The sequence below is a fragment of the Micromesistius poutassou genome (genome assembly GCF_964030765.1).
Source record: "Micromesistius poutassou genome assembly, chromosome: 2".
Taxonomy (NCBI): Eukaryota; Metazoa; Chordata; class Actinopteri; order Gadiformes; family Gadidae; genus Micromesistius; species Micromesistius poutassou.
Genome location: NC_140272.1, coordinates 19524837 through 19539577, shown reverse-complemented (window position 1 = coordinate 19539577; position 14741 = coordinate 19524837). Strand labels below are relative to the sequence as shown.

The following is a 14741-nucleotide window of genomic DNA, read 5'->3' as shown; positions in this document are numbered from 1 at the left end:
ACATGATTTAAAAAACAAAGAAGTGAAAATACCATGAATATAGTTTCAGAAGAAAAGTTGTATCGTATGATTTATACCTTCGAACATATTGATATTTTAACAAATTATTACTTAATATAAATGTACCTATGGATTTCAAATCTTCTGCAAACAGAAAATGCATTTCTCAAAACATCCCAAAACAAAATGGTGTGGCTGTGTGTTTGCGACAATGCACTCATGCGTGCATGTGATTGTGTATGTGTGTGTGTGTGTGTGTGCGCATGCATGCGTGCGTGCGTGCGTGCATGTGTGTGCGTGCGTGCATGTGTGTTTGTGTGTGTGTCCCACAGCCCCTGTGCACTGTGACTGGTGTAAATGGATATTTCACAGGCAGGTCATTTCATGCCTGTATACTTCCTGACAGCCCTGTGATGATGAGACTGCTGTGAGAGGAATGACGGATGCACACACCCCACCCCCCCCCCCCCCCCCCACCCCACACACACACACACACACACACACACACACACCCCAGCCCCCCCGCGTCACCTGCCTCAACCAGCGGCAGCGAGGTGCATTGAGTTAACCACCAGGCAGCTTCCTTAACCAATGGAGAGGCGGCACACTCATGATGTCACGCCCAATTCACAGGCATTCCACAGACACGGAAACTAGCAGCCGTGTGGTTTGGCCTTGCTGTTGGTTGATTGATTTGAATGCATCTGTATGTATTTACCCCTCACCAGGACGGGGGGGGGGGGGGGGGGGGGGAAGGCTGCGGCAGCGGCTGAGGGGGGTGTGTGTGTGTGTCTACTTTCCTTATCGAAGTTCAATATTTTGGAGAGATGGTGGAACTAAATGGTGGGGCCAGACAAGTGGAGGCATACAAAGAGATATCGACTGAACTGTTGAAAAGGGAACCTCTTTCAAAGAACTCTCCAGTATTGATTGGATTTGGATAGAGAAAGACAGGCAGGGGGACAGACAGGTAAGCAGACAGATAAACAGACAGACAGTTTAATTTCATGGTAATCAGTTTTTTTTTTACAACTCAGTAATTCACTAACTTAGTAGGATGGGCTCATTTTGGCGTTCCCTTCAGGAGGGTGATCAACACAGTGTAATTGCTGCCACCAAATGTGAGCATGCAGTTGCCTAGCAGCAGCAGCGGACCTCCAGAGCCCGGCAGCGCTCCGGAGTATGTCGATAGTGGTAATGTCGTTATGAAATAAATCTAAAGTTAGTTTAAAAATCGATGTATTTTCACTATGTTCTTGTTGTGTACTTTTCATCTTTTGTTCATCATTTTTGAGTTTGTTTGAATGTTTGTCTTTTCAATCTTTTTTTTTTCATTCTTTCCTACACCTCCTTTTCTGTCTGTCAGTTATTAGTTTGTTTCAGTTCTTCACACTTCTCTTCGAGTCATCTTTTGTGTGCTTCGTCTATGGTCGTTGGACGTCCAATCCAGGCCTTTGATATAGCACCAACACTGGCTTCAACTCCAACAACCAATCAAGGACGGACAAACGAGGGAAGCCATGGTAAAGTCCTTTGTTCTACTTTGTCGACAAAAGGTCTCTGCTCTAAAGCTTTAACTCTGCATCAGGGGCGATGTGAGGCCAAGTCAATCACCCACAGTCATCAGAGGGGGGGGGGGGGGGGGCTGCTGTTTACGTTCTGACTCAAGAACACGTTCTGCCCTGCCTTTGATTCATTAGACTGTTGTCTAACTGCGGAGTTCTTTTGTGCCTGTTGTACATTCTCATTAAATCAACGGGGGCCCCTTTCCGTCAGAGGCAGGGCCATTAAGGCACCGCTGGGGTATACCTCACTTCTGGGGGGAGTGACAGATGGAGGCTTCCTGTTGTCAAACACAACACAGTCGAGTCGAGTCGAGTCGCACACACTGAACATCGCTGTTTAAGACCCTCCGCACAGATCACGCAGATCAAATAAGGATTTATGGGGGGGCAGGATATTGTTCAAAGGGGGGTCAAAACCTGCTCCTGAATGACATGCATCTGAATTAAAGATCAAATAATCCCTCGGAGAAAGAAAAATACAATAAAGGAATACATTTAGACTTTACCTTTAACCTTTTCTACCGTGCCTTTAAACAAGTGAATGCCTCTTGTGCGCTGAATATCTTGTGATTTTGATAAATATGTAATGCCTCCGTGATACCTCATCCCAAAGTGACTTTCTCAGCCCAGGAGAGAGAGCGGCGGGAGCCAGAGGCGGCGGGTGGCTGAGCCGCAGTATCTTTGGTATCTGGTGTTCCGTTAAAATACCAGCAGAGTGACCTCCGTGGGTTTGTCTCCCCAGCCACCAGAGTGCAAACCTCTCCACATAAATTATACATGACAAGAAGAAAAAAAAACTCAACATCACAAAACAAGGTCAGACCGTCTCACCGATATTATTCAACCTTTTCGTGGTAAAAAAAAAAAAAAAAAAGTAATGTCTGGGAAACGGATTGTTATTTTTCAGCTGGAATAAAATTATATTTTCTAATATATATTGAATATGTTGGGCAATAGGAAATGAGCTTGCACAGTCAACTAGAGACGGAATCAGTCATCATCAGTACAGGAACTCTACATTTAAAGATGACAACAATTTGGCACACAATAGCGTGCATGACATTTTGTATCATCCATTTTAAAGGGACTAACAAAGGTACATCGCTGCTAGCAGAAAGGGCCACTCTTATTATTGCAAGGGATGCCGGCCAATCAATGGACGAATGATCTCTCCCACCGGATGTTCTGTCACTGCAGAGGCATGCATAAATATCACTCGCTCTTTTGTAATCATGTGTAAAAATCAGTGTGCGTGTGCGTGTGCGTGTGCGTGTGCGTGTGTGTGTGTGTGTGTGTGCGTGTGTGTGTGTGATTTCCCACTGGTTACACTAGCGATTGAATCAAATGTCTAGTGCTATGCTGCCATCTGCTGTCTATCCTGCCTATGCTTTTTAGTGGCCGGTTTTTCTGACATTACTGGCAGGACAGAGTTGCAGGATGTAACAATCCGTGTTTAAAAAAAAATCACATTATTCAAGCCAGTCTTGAAAAACAGTCACACTATGTGTTCTTATTATTCTATGTATATTCATGTTGTATATTATAGTCGAGTATTTCTGAAATAGTGCTTTTACTTTGAAAGTGATGTACCGGATGTTTTTAATTGTCCTGTCCCGCTACCTTCACATTCAACTTCCCGTAGCGAACCATGCTGCTGCTGCACATAATCGATAAAATAATAGTCTGCAGTTATGCTTTTCCAAAGCGCATATGGTCTCGATTTGAGTAAAGGTCAGGAAAATGTTCCGATTACAATAGATGGAGATCTTAAACAAGTGGAATATCCCGCATTTCAGGTAATAGGGCTTTTATTATCTACAGCCTTGAGTTCAAGAAGTTAAACCATTTAAAAATAGTAATTCATAGCGTTATTTGAATGAAATAAAATCACTACTTGTCTGTGTCTGTCCGAGAATGATTTTCTGACCAGGCCAAAATTATCGTTAAAATCGTAAAATTAAAATCGTGTTCATAGTTTGAGTTCAGCCGTCGGATGGCAGCAGAGCATCACAGGATAACGCTACTAGAGAAGTCTGAAAATAAAAGTTAAATTAATTAACATGTTCAACCCCCCCCCAAAAAAATAAACTTGAGATGTATGCACACAAAAAAAAATTACAACTCAGTTAAAAATCTATAGCACTTATAACTCATATCTTCTTCAGTATTCACCAGGTAACGTACAGGGACCAGGGTGTGAAATCAACCCAGGCGAGATCACCCTCCCTGGCTGCTCTTGCCTCAGCCGGTCCTGCTTGGATGAGAGCTGCTCTTGCCTGAAGACCTACGGACGAGCCTACGACAGCGCTGGCCTCCTCCTCCGGGACCGCTACCTGGTGGACGCCGGCGCCTGCTGCGCCCCTGTGTTCGAGTGCAACGCCCTCTGCGCCTGCAGCGAGGCCTGCTCCAACCGCCCGGTGGAGAGAGGCCTCAGCCTCCGCCTGCACGTCTTCCTCACGGCGAAGCGAGGCTGGGGGGTGCGCGCCCCGGAGGCGGCCATCCACCAGGGGGCGTTTGTGTGTGAATACGCCGGGGAGGTGATCGGCCGGGACGAGGCCAGGCGCAGACAGCGCTCCCAGGGACCCGGGGACAACAACTACATCATAGCGGTCAGGGAGCACGCAGGAGGACACGCGGCCTCACGCGTGACCGTCACAGAGACCTTCGTGGACCCGTCCGGGGTCGGGAACGTGGGTCGCTTCCTGAACCACTCGTGTCGGCCCAACTTGGTGATGGTGCCCGTGCGTGTGCACTCGGCGCTGCCCCACCTGGCGCTGTTTGCGTGCCGGGACATCTGTGCTGGCGAGGAGCTGACGTTTGACTACTCCGGCGGGGGAAGCAGAGATGGAGATGCGTCGAGGGGGAGCCAGGCGGCTATTGAGGCTAGTAGGACGGACGTGCTTCAGAGGAAAGCGTGTTACTGTGGTGCCCAGAACTGCTCCGGGTTCCTTCCCCTGGACACAAGCGTGCTCTCCAACTTGTGACCAATGGAGCTCCAGCAGCCGGTCAGGATCTGTCATTTGCACATTTAGGTCACTTGATATGAATCTTGACCTTGTTTGAGTGTGGATTTGCCGATATGTTTTCAATATTGGCTATAAAAGATCTATTGGCTATATTAGCTTTAAGTAACGCACTGTTGTACAGATCGTGACTTGGGACATTTGGTCAAGGGACACTCTTCAGCTAGGTACAAAATATTCCAGAAAATAAAAAACAACAACAACAAAGAATAACAAAAGTTTGACCTGCTATATTCTGTGATGTGTGTCTGCTTCTATTTTCTTTTCAGACATCAGAGAATCCTCCGTCTATATAGGGCAGGTCCCGCTGGACTCTGCAGGCTTCTGTGTGTTATCCTCCCCTGGCCAAGTAGGGTTTTCCTCGTGCTGTATTCGCGAGCTTGACCGCCAAGGTATATACTTTTAAATCCATAGTTTATGGATATTTATTCCTACCGATTTGCATTTCAAATTTCAATGCCAAAGTCATGTTTCACAAGACACTGTGTTGCGCCTTTTTTTTTTTTTTTTTTTTCAAATCGAGTCCCCTTGAAGACATTCTCTTGTATCCACTGGCGCGCATACCCCCAGAGAGTCTTTAGCAATTAGCAAAAGACCAGAGGGTGTTGTTTTTAATATAGCAACCAGTTCTATTCCCTCATCAGACCGAGGTGTCCCAGTTTACTGTGACCGTTCTCAGATCAGAACTCTCTCTCTGATCAAACTGCTCCCTTTCCACACCAGACCTGCCTTCCTCTTTATTAATATCCACATCTGGGTTAATTGCGAGCAAGACCGCCAGAGTCCATCCAGAAATGAGACCAAGGAGGCTGGCAGTTGGTTGGGAATGAAGTGAGACCTCATGGGGGGGGGGGGGGGGCTTGATGGAAGAGCGGGTGGTAGCTCTGTAGACCCTGGAGCAGATCATCTAGTAGTGAGATGACCTGCATGGATATTTCTGTAGTTGTCATAGGTTGTTGTTTTTTTTGAGAATTTGAGAAATAATAATATAATAGTTTGTCTAATTCGTCCACTATTTATAGACAGATCTCTTAACACTTCCAGCCTACTCATTTCTGATTATTCACATTTCTCTGGTTGCCACCTACGTTTCCCTGAACGGTGGTCGACTGCCGGTATAAACACGTCGCATGAGGAAGGAGATTCCACAGCCCTAAGAATCCACTCTTCCTCCGACAAGAATCCCCGTACCGAATCCGTGACTCATGCCGTTTGTAAATTATCTTTTACCCTGATTCCCCATGGCAACGCGCTATGTGTACAGTAGGTGATTGGACGTCGGCTGTTCACAGAAGGCTGCGAGGCTGTGTTTAGGAGCCCGGCTTGAATTGAAATGCCTCCTCTCTTGGACAGTCACCTAGCAACCAGCCGCTGATCACACAATGGTGGACTTCCTCCTGGGAACGTGAACACAAAATACAGATGTCTGGATTCACACCAATGTGGGATTAGTTGACGCCCTTCTCTCTGTTTGTCTTTAAATATGGGAAACTTAAATTGTGTCTTTATTGTGTATGCTGCTTCAGACATTTTTCATCCATTCAATGTTAAGTGCAGTGTTTACAAACATTGTATATTATAATCAGAATCAGAATATGTTTGTTGGTGACATGAAGAAAAATATTTAAAAAATAAAATAAAAATAATAGATTAAAAATATATACAGTAGATTGAAGTGACAATCTAGAAGATTTTCATGTAAATACATTTCTGTTAAGTCACTATCTATCACTGAATGAGGTGACACTGATGATTGGACTATGGCCCACTGATTAAAGCCCTTACATTTGCAGTATAATGAATGTTAAGAACAGTTTGTCAGTGGCGACACTGTAGGTATCTCTGGGAAAAATGACTGCTTAGAACGAAACGGAAATCTCTTAGATTGCCACTTTTATGAAAACTAACCAACTTTTTACATTACATTCATTTAATGTGACGCTTTTATCCAAACCGACATACAATAAGTGCAGCCAACCATGAAGATCCATCTGAGAAACAATAATCATGTGGGAACATGAAATAAAAAATATGCAAGTATGCAGCCAGAAGATGAGGGTTTTGCATCAAGAAGAAGGGGGCTTAGAGGTATTGTGTGTGAGTGACTAGAGAGGAAATGAGGGCAGTAGGTCTTTCTACAGACGGAGCACTTGTCCAATACAGGGACCCTCGCCAAGAAGCCGTAAACAGATGTGCGGGGAAAAAAGGTTGAAATAAAGGGTGGCTTTATGAGCTGTCTCACATGGGACACAGCTGGGGAAGACAGCGAGAAAATCCCAGTTTGAAGGGAGACTCTACTTTTGTATTGTTTCATGTAAGCACAAGCTGAGACATGGATATATTTAGCAGTTCCAATAAATCTGAACTTCTTTTCAGTGCAACAGCCTTAGAATTTGCGTTCTCCAATGCTTTACAGGATTGTCTTTAGATGGATGTCTTTAGGGTTTATTTGGCTTCAAGAAAATAAGTTATTTTATGGTTATTGTAAAGGACCACTTAGAAATGGTTTCACATAAAACCTTCCCCATCTGGATGTACTCAAATATTTTACTGCCGGGTGTATTATTCAGTACTGCAAAACTCATAGGGTCTCACTGGTAACTCCATTCCATCTGATACAACGATACTAGAGTACACAACGTTTCGAACGTTATCACTGGATTGATGGACGTTATCGCTGCTTATCAGTCCCACACTGTCTATTTAATCAACTGACGTCAACGTTTGCAAACGGTTGCTTGTGTGTTCTGAAAGTTTGTGCCATAGCTGAGGTTGTGAATTCACACACTGTATGTCTGTTAGTCATGTGTTGTTTCACTTCCCGAAATAATAACAGCTTGATCACACAATTCATTTTTATACCAAACAGGGTGATCAGCATCATATGGCTGTCCCCTCTGCAGAATGGTGTCACCTCATTTCAATTCTTTTTTTTTAAATTTGTATCCATTTATTTCCTCTTATTCTTGTATTGTGCACTGATGTGTCTAATAAGTGCTGGATATGATACACAAAAGGGAAAGGTGTAATGTTTTTCTCATTATAGGGCAATTCTTTTAGAACACGGTTATCTCTGATTTATTCATACCAATTTATATTTGACTGCAAACGAGGTCAAACTCACTTTCGAGTCATAGAGGTTTTAACCTAGAGTTGCACTGGGAAAGTGAGGACAGAAGTCTCTCTCTCTCTCTCTCTCTCTCTCTCTCTCTCTCTCTCTGTCTAAGATAATCCCAAGGGGATTTACTTTTAAAGCAGATTAGTGAACACACTCACACACTCTCCAGGGTCACACAGGTGAGCTTGCGATTTTGATGTCCCCTCTGTGAGGAATGCGTCACGTCTGATGTGCTCAGAGTGCTGTACCCCTAACCCCTAACTATTCTGTAGCCACATGAGGGATTAATGAAGTTAAACTACTGCTGTCAAAGCTCTTTCAGTTGATCTGCTGTTCAGACGACTGCAGGATAAATCAAACTGGTTTTCACTCGTTCCTGCAATCTTAAAAACTTAGTTGCACAGTTACATTTCATGAAGAGCTGCATATTCAGTTCATTAAGTTCATTTAAAAATCCACCTGTCATGAACAGTTGTAATACCGGTGACATTTCATTTGGTAAATGAATCATTTCACACTTCCCAAAATCACAAGGCCTATTTAAACCATTGCTGTGGTTGATCTAATAAGACTATTTCCTTGGGGAATAGGGAAGCCATTAGACGGGTGTAATTATCTTTTATTTTTAGTGAGGCAGATCTCTTCTTCATTGTAGGGCGCAGAACACACGCCTGTTATCCTGTTTCACATGATAGTTCGACGGCTCCTCTGGTGGGTTTAATCTCCCCAACCCAGATGAGACACACATGGGTCTCGTGGGAAAGTTGATCAACGTGATTGAATTTGTATATTTATCACCGCAGATGTTTTTTGGGGTCTAAACCTCTCCTGATGTGTGGAAGAGATGGGACCATGCAGGGGTTTCAGTGTCATAGCCCAGGTAGCACTTACCTGAAGAAGGTTCCCCCTTTCCCATACACCACCCACCCACCCACCCACCCCCACCTCTCCTGACTCCCAATCTCCTCTTTGTGGTCAAACCGCTAGACCACGGACAGGAAGCTCCACCCCATCAGGGAGAACCTTGCCTCTGCATTTTTCAGAAACCAAACTGTTCCCGGGACCATGGGTCAAGTGGACGTTTGAGGCTTTACAACTGCCCATTCAGCCGCTTCTAGAGCAGAAATTACCTTCAAACTACCCACTTCTATTTCTGCTATATGATGATGTTGGGGCGGTATTAGCTCAGGAGGTAGAGCGGGTTGGCTGGTAACCGTAAGGTTGCTGGTTCGATCCCCGGCTCCTCCTCCTAGCTGTGAGTGTCGTGGTGTCCCTGAGCGAGACGCCCTCACCCTACTTGCTCCTGACGCGCTGGCTGTCGCCCTGCGTGGTCGACTCCACCATCGGTGTGTGCATGAATGGGTGAATGTCAGTCAACACTGTAAAGCGCTTTGGATAACAGCGCTATATAAATGAGGACCATTTACCATGTTGTGGAAGTTGAAATCAACTCTTTCCTGTGCTTTTGATCTAAAGAAACATCGGTTTCAAAGCTGGAGCGCTGGAGGAGTGAACCGTGGAGAAAACTGAATTTAAAAGAACGTCTTGTCCCAGAAATAAATGTCAAATGGACCAAAATAAAACCCATTGACCTCTTGACCAGAAATGATAAATCTGTTGAAAAATAGGATCAACTTGGCTCATGAGTGTAGAGAGTGAACGCCACCATTTCAGAGGAAGACATTGGTGAAGTGTCAGGTGAAGTGTCCTCCATCACTTCTTGGCCTCCTCATGAAGGACAAAGCTATAAAAATATATATATAAAAATATAATATATATAATATATATATAACAAAAAGCCTTGTTTTGATATTCAATGCACTCATGTTAATCTCCATGAAGATGGGTTTAGAGGTGTATCCTACACATTGAGATGTACAAAGGAGAGAGGATTACTATTGTGAACATTCCTGCCCACACATCCATATTACTGGCAAGGGAAAGGCTTCCTGAATATGCAAAAGAGTGTGCATGCATGTGCATACACGCACACATACATGCACAATCGTTCACATGTGTAAAAAATAACCCACAAAAACATGCACACACACACACACACAGATGGCCATTACAATTAGCCAGCTCACGGTAGACTGTACATTGCTTAATTGGTGGATGCTTTGTTATTTAGCTGTGTAGGAAGGCGTAAAGCCTCTAGCTTTACGCCTTTAAGGCTGCAGCTAAACCCCTGTTTACGTTGAGAGGCTTGGAGGGAGGGGTGGCTTCCTTTTACACTCCTGGCAGGTTTCTTCCCATGACCCTGAAGTCAGACAATCTCCATACTTGCACACTATTCAGCCTTTATTTAGAATGGGGCGTCTGGCTACAGTCACCGCTGCATACGGTTTTGGACAGAAGATTCCAGAACCATGATGAGGTTTCCTACATCGGAAGACATCACGGGATCACAATTGATCACTAAACATTAACTAAGAAAACATTACTACCCACTTAATTACCAACATTACAATACCTTTGCTTCCAAAATAGAGGTCATTGAAAAGATATGTTGGGCGATGTACATGCCCTATATAATATAAGTGAAGGTCAGGATATGATGTTAAAGAGAACATATTTAACATAGCTAGCAAAGCACAGTGTCCCAGTTATTCTCAAGAAACGTGACAGCTACAAATGATCACCTTTGAAGAGATGATCAATAAATGTTCCATGAGCTGTAAAACGATTCACACTGTTATTGACGGCGCAGAGCATTGCTATAGCACAAACAATTGGTTAAATATAAAACCCTCTTTTTTTATGCTGCTGCAGAACAGGATAAACTGTAGCAGGTCCACCGTATCCATGACAACAGAGAACTCACGATGATCTGAATTTGACTTTACCGACGTCATCTGACCAAAGCCGGGGAAGTATATTTAGGACCACTGTCTTGTCACTCAGACACATCTGTGGTCTGAGAAGTAAGAGACACAACAACCTTTTCCTATTGAACACATTCATTTATTAGTCCATCCATCCATTTACTGTCCACCCCTCCCATCTATTTTTCATTCATTCATCCATCCACCAAACCATCCATCCATCCATCCTTCAATTAACCCATCCACCTCTCTGTCACTCTCCCTTTCTGTTTTTTTTAGAGACCACCCCAGAAATACACACACATACTGTACAGACACACACACACACACACAAACTTATTTGTTCAAATATCTACACACTGTGTAGTGACGACTTATCAGAAGTGATGAAAGGAGTAGGTATTACTTGCCGTGGGCCTGTTTCCTAACGATATTGATCACCACGAGGGACATTGTTTAATCAAAACCACAATGGTTTGCAGACTGATGCTCCTTAATGTGTTTGTTTAGCTATCATCTGGTTGAACACAAACAGCCAAATTGCTTTGGTTAACACCAGGATCATTATCTGGCCTTAATCTATCATTTCCATCTGGGACTTCAGTTCAATGTGACGTGTGCGCCTTATAAATATTTCAGTGCAATGAGGGGATTGTGCTCCAATTACAGAAGTAGACGACTGGCCTAGCGTGACTTTAATGGGGCGACTGCAATGGATTTAGATCACTCAAACTTACGGGATCAAAACTAGCAATCAAAACTTTGCAAAGAACATTGAAATTCCCCACTGGTCTGCAGGCTCACGGGATGGATGCTGTCAAAAAATAAACTTGACTTGACTTTAAACAGAATAATACTAAACAGGCTACTCAAACCATGCAATGATCTTCAGAACCAACGCTTTGTTTCTCTGCCCTGTACTCTCGCTGCCTGAGTTTTTTAGGACGTGGTGGACTCTAATCGAAACACCTTCCTCATTTGTGTCAAGGGAGCTGTGGAAGGAAACGTCCAGGGAATCTGACGAGTCCCGTCTGAGGCGAGAACAGCATCTGGCCTGGACAGTACCCGCACAGCATGACGCCCCGCAGTTCCTGGCAGTAGGCCAAGGCATCGTTCTTGTTCTGACGTTAAAGTCATTGCATACGTTGGATAGAAGGAAAGAACGAAAGAAAGATAGATAGAAAGATAGACAGACGGCACACGTGACGGCACAAACCATGTGACATGTGTATATTGTGGACATGCATCCTCATGTGACAAGCATATCCATGATGCCACATGGTTCCAATAAAGCACATTCAGACTATTGTATACTATTGTCAATCGACTCATACGGAGGAGGAAGACTGTAAGGAAAACATAGTTGTAATAAACTGTATTTTATTATTTTTACATTAATGTATTCCATTCTCTTGTTTCCTTTTTTTTTTTTTACACGACAAAACTACATTTCCCAAGTAGCTTAGCAGCGGGTGCATGTACTCATGAAGAGGGCGTTCCCTTGGCTGAGCATGTGGAGGAGGTAAGAAGAGGATTGAATCTGAGGACACAGTCAGCTGTCTGAGATACGGACGGCGCTAAAGACTTCTCCACCTGGACTTTCACATTCACGACCATGGGATTTACCCGGGGATAGCGCGGTGTGGAACTTAACGTTTGTTCGCCCAGTCTCTCGCAGCTTGTTCTTTCGTCGTTCTCCTTTGCGCCAGGTAAAACATTCTCTCATTCTCGCATTCACTTTTCTGCCATGGCATTTTTTTTCATTGAACACAGCATCCCCGTTGAGGAAATAGCCATCCGTGTGATTATTGTTGCCGCTCGTGTTTAAAATGACATTGGCAGAAATGAATGGCACACACGGGTCTATTTTCCGGTTAAACACTGTTGGATGCTTAATGCAACTTTTACACACCAGTCACATCAGGACCCTAATAAAGCGGACAGTGGCATTTTGGGAACAGAAACAAAGGTTATAGGATTACGGGGACACAACAATGGTTAATCATCCAGATCATCAGGAAACCTTCGGTACTATATAGTGTAGTCCATAGTTCAAAACTTGTATTGACTGTGAGCTGATTAATGCTGTATAGTGGCAATGAGTAGGCCTAACTCATCTCATTTAACCATCATTGTGTATCTAAAATAAGGCCACTGTGTTTCTTAGACAGTATTCACACACCAGAGAGGGTTTTCCCTATGTTGATGATGGCATATAGAAGATAAACGACTCATTTAATTGGGGGACAGTGTCTCCTTGTTAGTTGTCTCAGAGAGTGGATAGTGCTACGGTTAGTTTGGTCCATTGTAATGCTGTCACAATAAAAAAAAGGTAAGGTAAGAACTGTGTTTGCAGCTTCTATTATTCACTCTGTTGCTTTGTTTTTGTTTTTCTTCACCAATGCTTTCTCCTCTGCACAATTGTCATCTGGAATAACATCATTTGATACCGCCCTATCAAACCTTTTACAATTCTGCTCATGATGCCCTGATTACTTACTAAAGAATGCAGTGTAGTTTGCTGGATACTTCACCATAGCGACCTGTCTGAAACACTCCCTCTCTCAGGTGCCGTGGGAGGAGGGCAGCCATGTCGGACAAGATGTCCAGCTTCCTCCACATCGGGGACGTCTGCTCCCTGTATGCCGAGGGCTCCACCAGTGGCTTCATCAGCACTCTGGGGTGGGTGTGTCTGTTTGTGTACGTTGTGTGTGTGTGTGTGTGTGTGTGTGTGTAAAGTGTGTGTGTGTGTGTAAAGTATTTTCACACACCTCATCAGGCTCTCTAGTCCAGGCTCGACAAGATGGTATGTTGCAGATATTCGAACCTTCCGGTCCACAACCATCTGCAAGCACTCCCTCCAGATTACATTCGGCTCTCTTTAGGAGAAGTTGGCTGCTCATGTCGTGTTGCCCGAGGGGGAAAGCTCCGTGATCCTTGTTCAGATCGGCGTGTTTCTCTAATAAATGTTGACCTTCGTGAAAATGATTCTCGTAAGATGTGTCGATTGGGACAAAAGGCGGAGTAGGGTAATATTGGAGTATTGGAGACCCTCATCATTCCAATCATTCGTTAACAAATCCATCTTTATCTATCTATCTTCATCTATGCAATGATTTCCAACATTCGCCCCCTTCGCTTACCAAAAGAATCTGAATCAAACCCTGGAAACATCTCAACAGATATTTTGTACCTCGTTTTAGTCTGGGAATAATACACTCGCTTTGCACATTCAGTGATCAAATGGCCCCCTTAATGACTTGGAAAGAAATTTCCTTAATGAAATGGAAAGTGTTTGTTGGGCTGGTGAATGGAATAAAGGGAGTGCTCAGAGTGGTCGAGAATTATTCAATGAAGGGAAGACCGAGGACGCTCTGAGGGACGATTCATGAGTCTAGTGGCTGCTGGGATGTTTGTCCTTCGGCTAAAAGGGTTCTGCTGGACACTCGCCGTCCCCGGTCTGGTCGGCTTGGAGCAGGATGTGCCCCGACGTCCATCATACTTTCATGTCACTCCAAGTCTCTTTGGGATGACATGCTCTTCTTCTGAATGACAACATTGTAGTAAACCCTGTGCAAGTAATAGTGACATGATCGTGAAGGACTCTTGTTCAAACCCGGTTTTCTAGGATTGCGTATCGAGCACACAATCAAATCTATCTATAAACACACATTTGTCGTCCATGTCATCTTTTCAATGTTGCATGCTTGGAATGTGAGAATGTTGACGTGTTGTTGATGGATGACATCATCCTGCCACCTGCTCCCCCCCCCCAACACCCCATCACCCAACACCCATTCACCCATCGCCACGGCCATCAGAGACCGTCGTCGGGCATGGGCTGAGCCGTGCTTCCTCCTCTTCTCGACTGGAGACCACATAAGTAGATTTTTAAATAAACATTCCTTCGTTCGTTCGTTTCGTTCTCCCAACTCTTTAATTGTAGTCTATCACAACGTCCAAGTTTATTTTAGCTACAGGAAGCCTTGTGAAGCCCTTGATACATGAAATATGTTCTTAAAAATGCATCTGTCTGGCTGGAGGCGACACCGGGGCAGAGAGCATCTTGGCTGCTGTTTCCTTAAATGTTTCCTCTTCTTGTGCTCTCTCTCTCTCTCTCTCTCTCTCTCTCTCTCTCTCTCTCTCTCTCTCTCTCTCTCTCTCTCTCTCTCTCTCTCTCTCTCTCTCTCTCTCTCTCTCTCTCTCTCTC

The 14741-nt window shown here is 44.2% G+C and overlaps 2 protein-coding genes across 2 annotated transcripts in view; both read left to right on the top strand.

Annotated features, from left to right (window-relative positions):
* Nucleotides 1-3256: 3256 nt before the first annotated feature.
* Nucleotides 3257-4734, top strand: setmar (SET domain and mariner transposase fusion gene; the record flags this gene model as incomplete). Its single annotated transcript, XM_084463897.1, has 2 exons — nt 3257-3361; nt 3731-4734. The coding sequence occupies 2 exons, from the start codon at nt 3257-3259 to the stop codon at nt 4547-4549; spliced, it is 924 nt and encodes a 307-aa protein (XP_084320023.1). The 3' UTR covers nt 4550-4734.
* A 7369-nt stretch (nt 4735-12103) lies between these two features.
* Nucleotides 12104-14741, top strand: part of itpr1b (inositol 1,4,5-trisphosphate receptor, type 1b) — an 84480-nt gene continuing 81842 nt past the window's right edge. The window contains 2 exon segments of the mRNA XM_084463463.1: nt 12104-12240; nt 13100-13221. Of these exon segments, the coding sequence (XP_084319589.1) occupies nt 13122-13221 (100 nt within the window). The 5' untranslated portion in view covers nt 12104-12240; nt 13100-13121.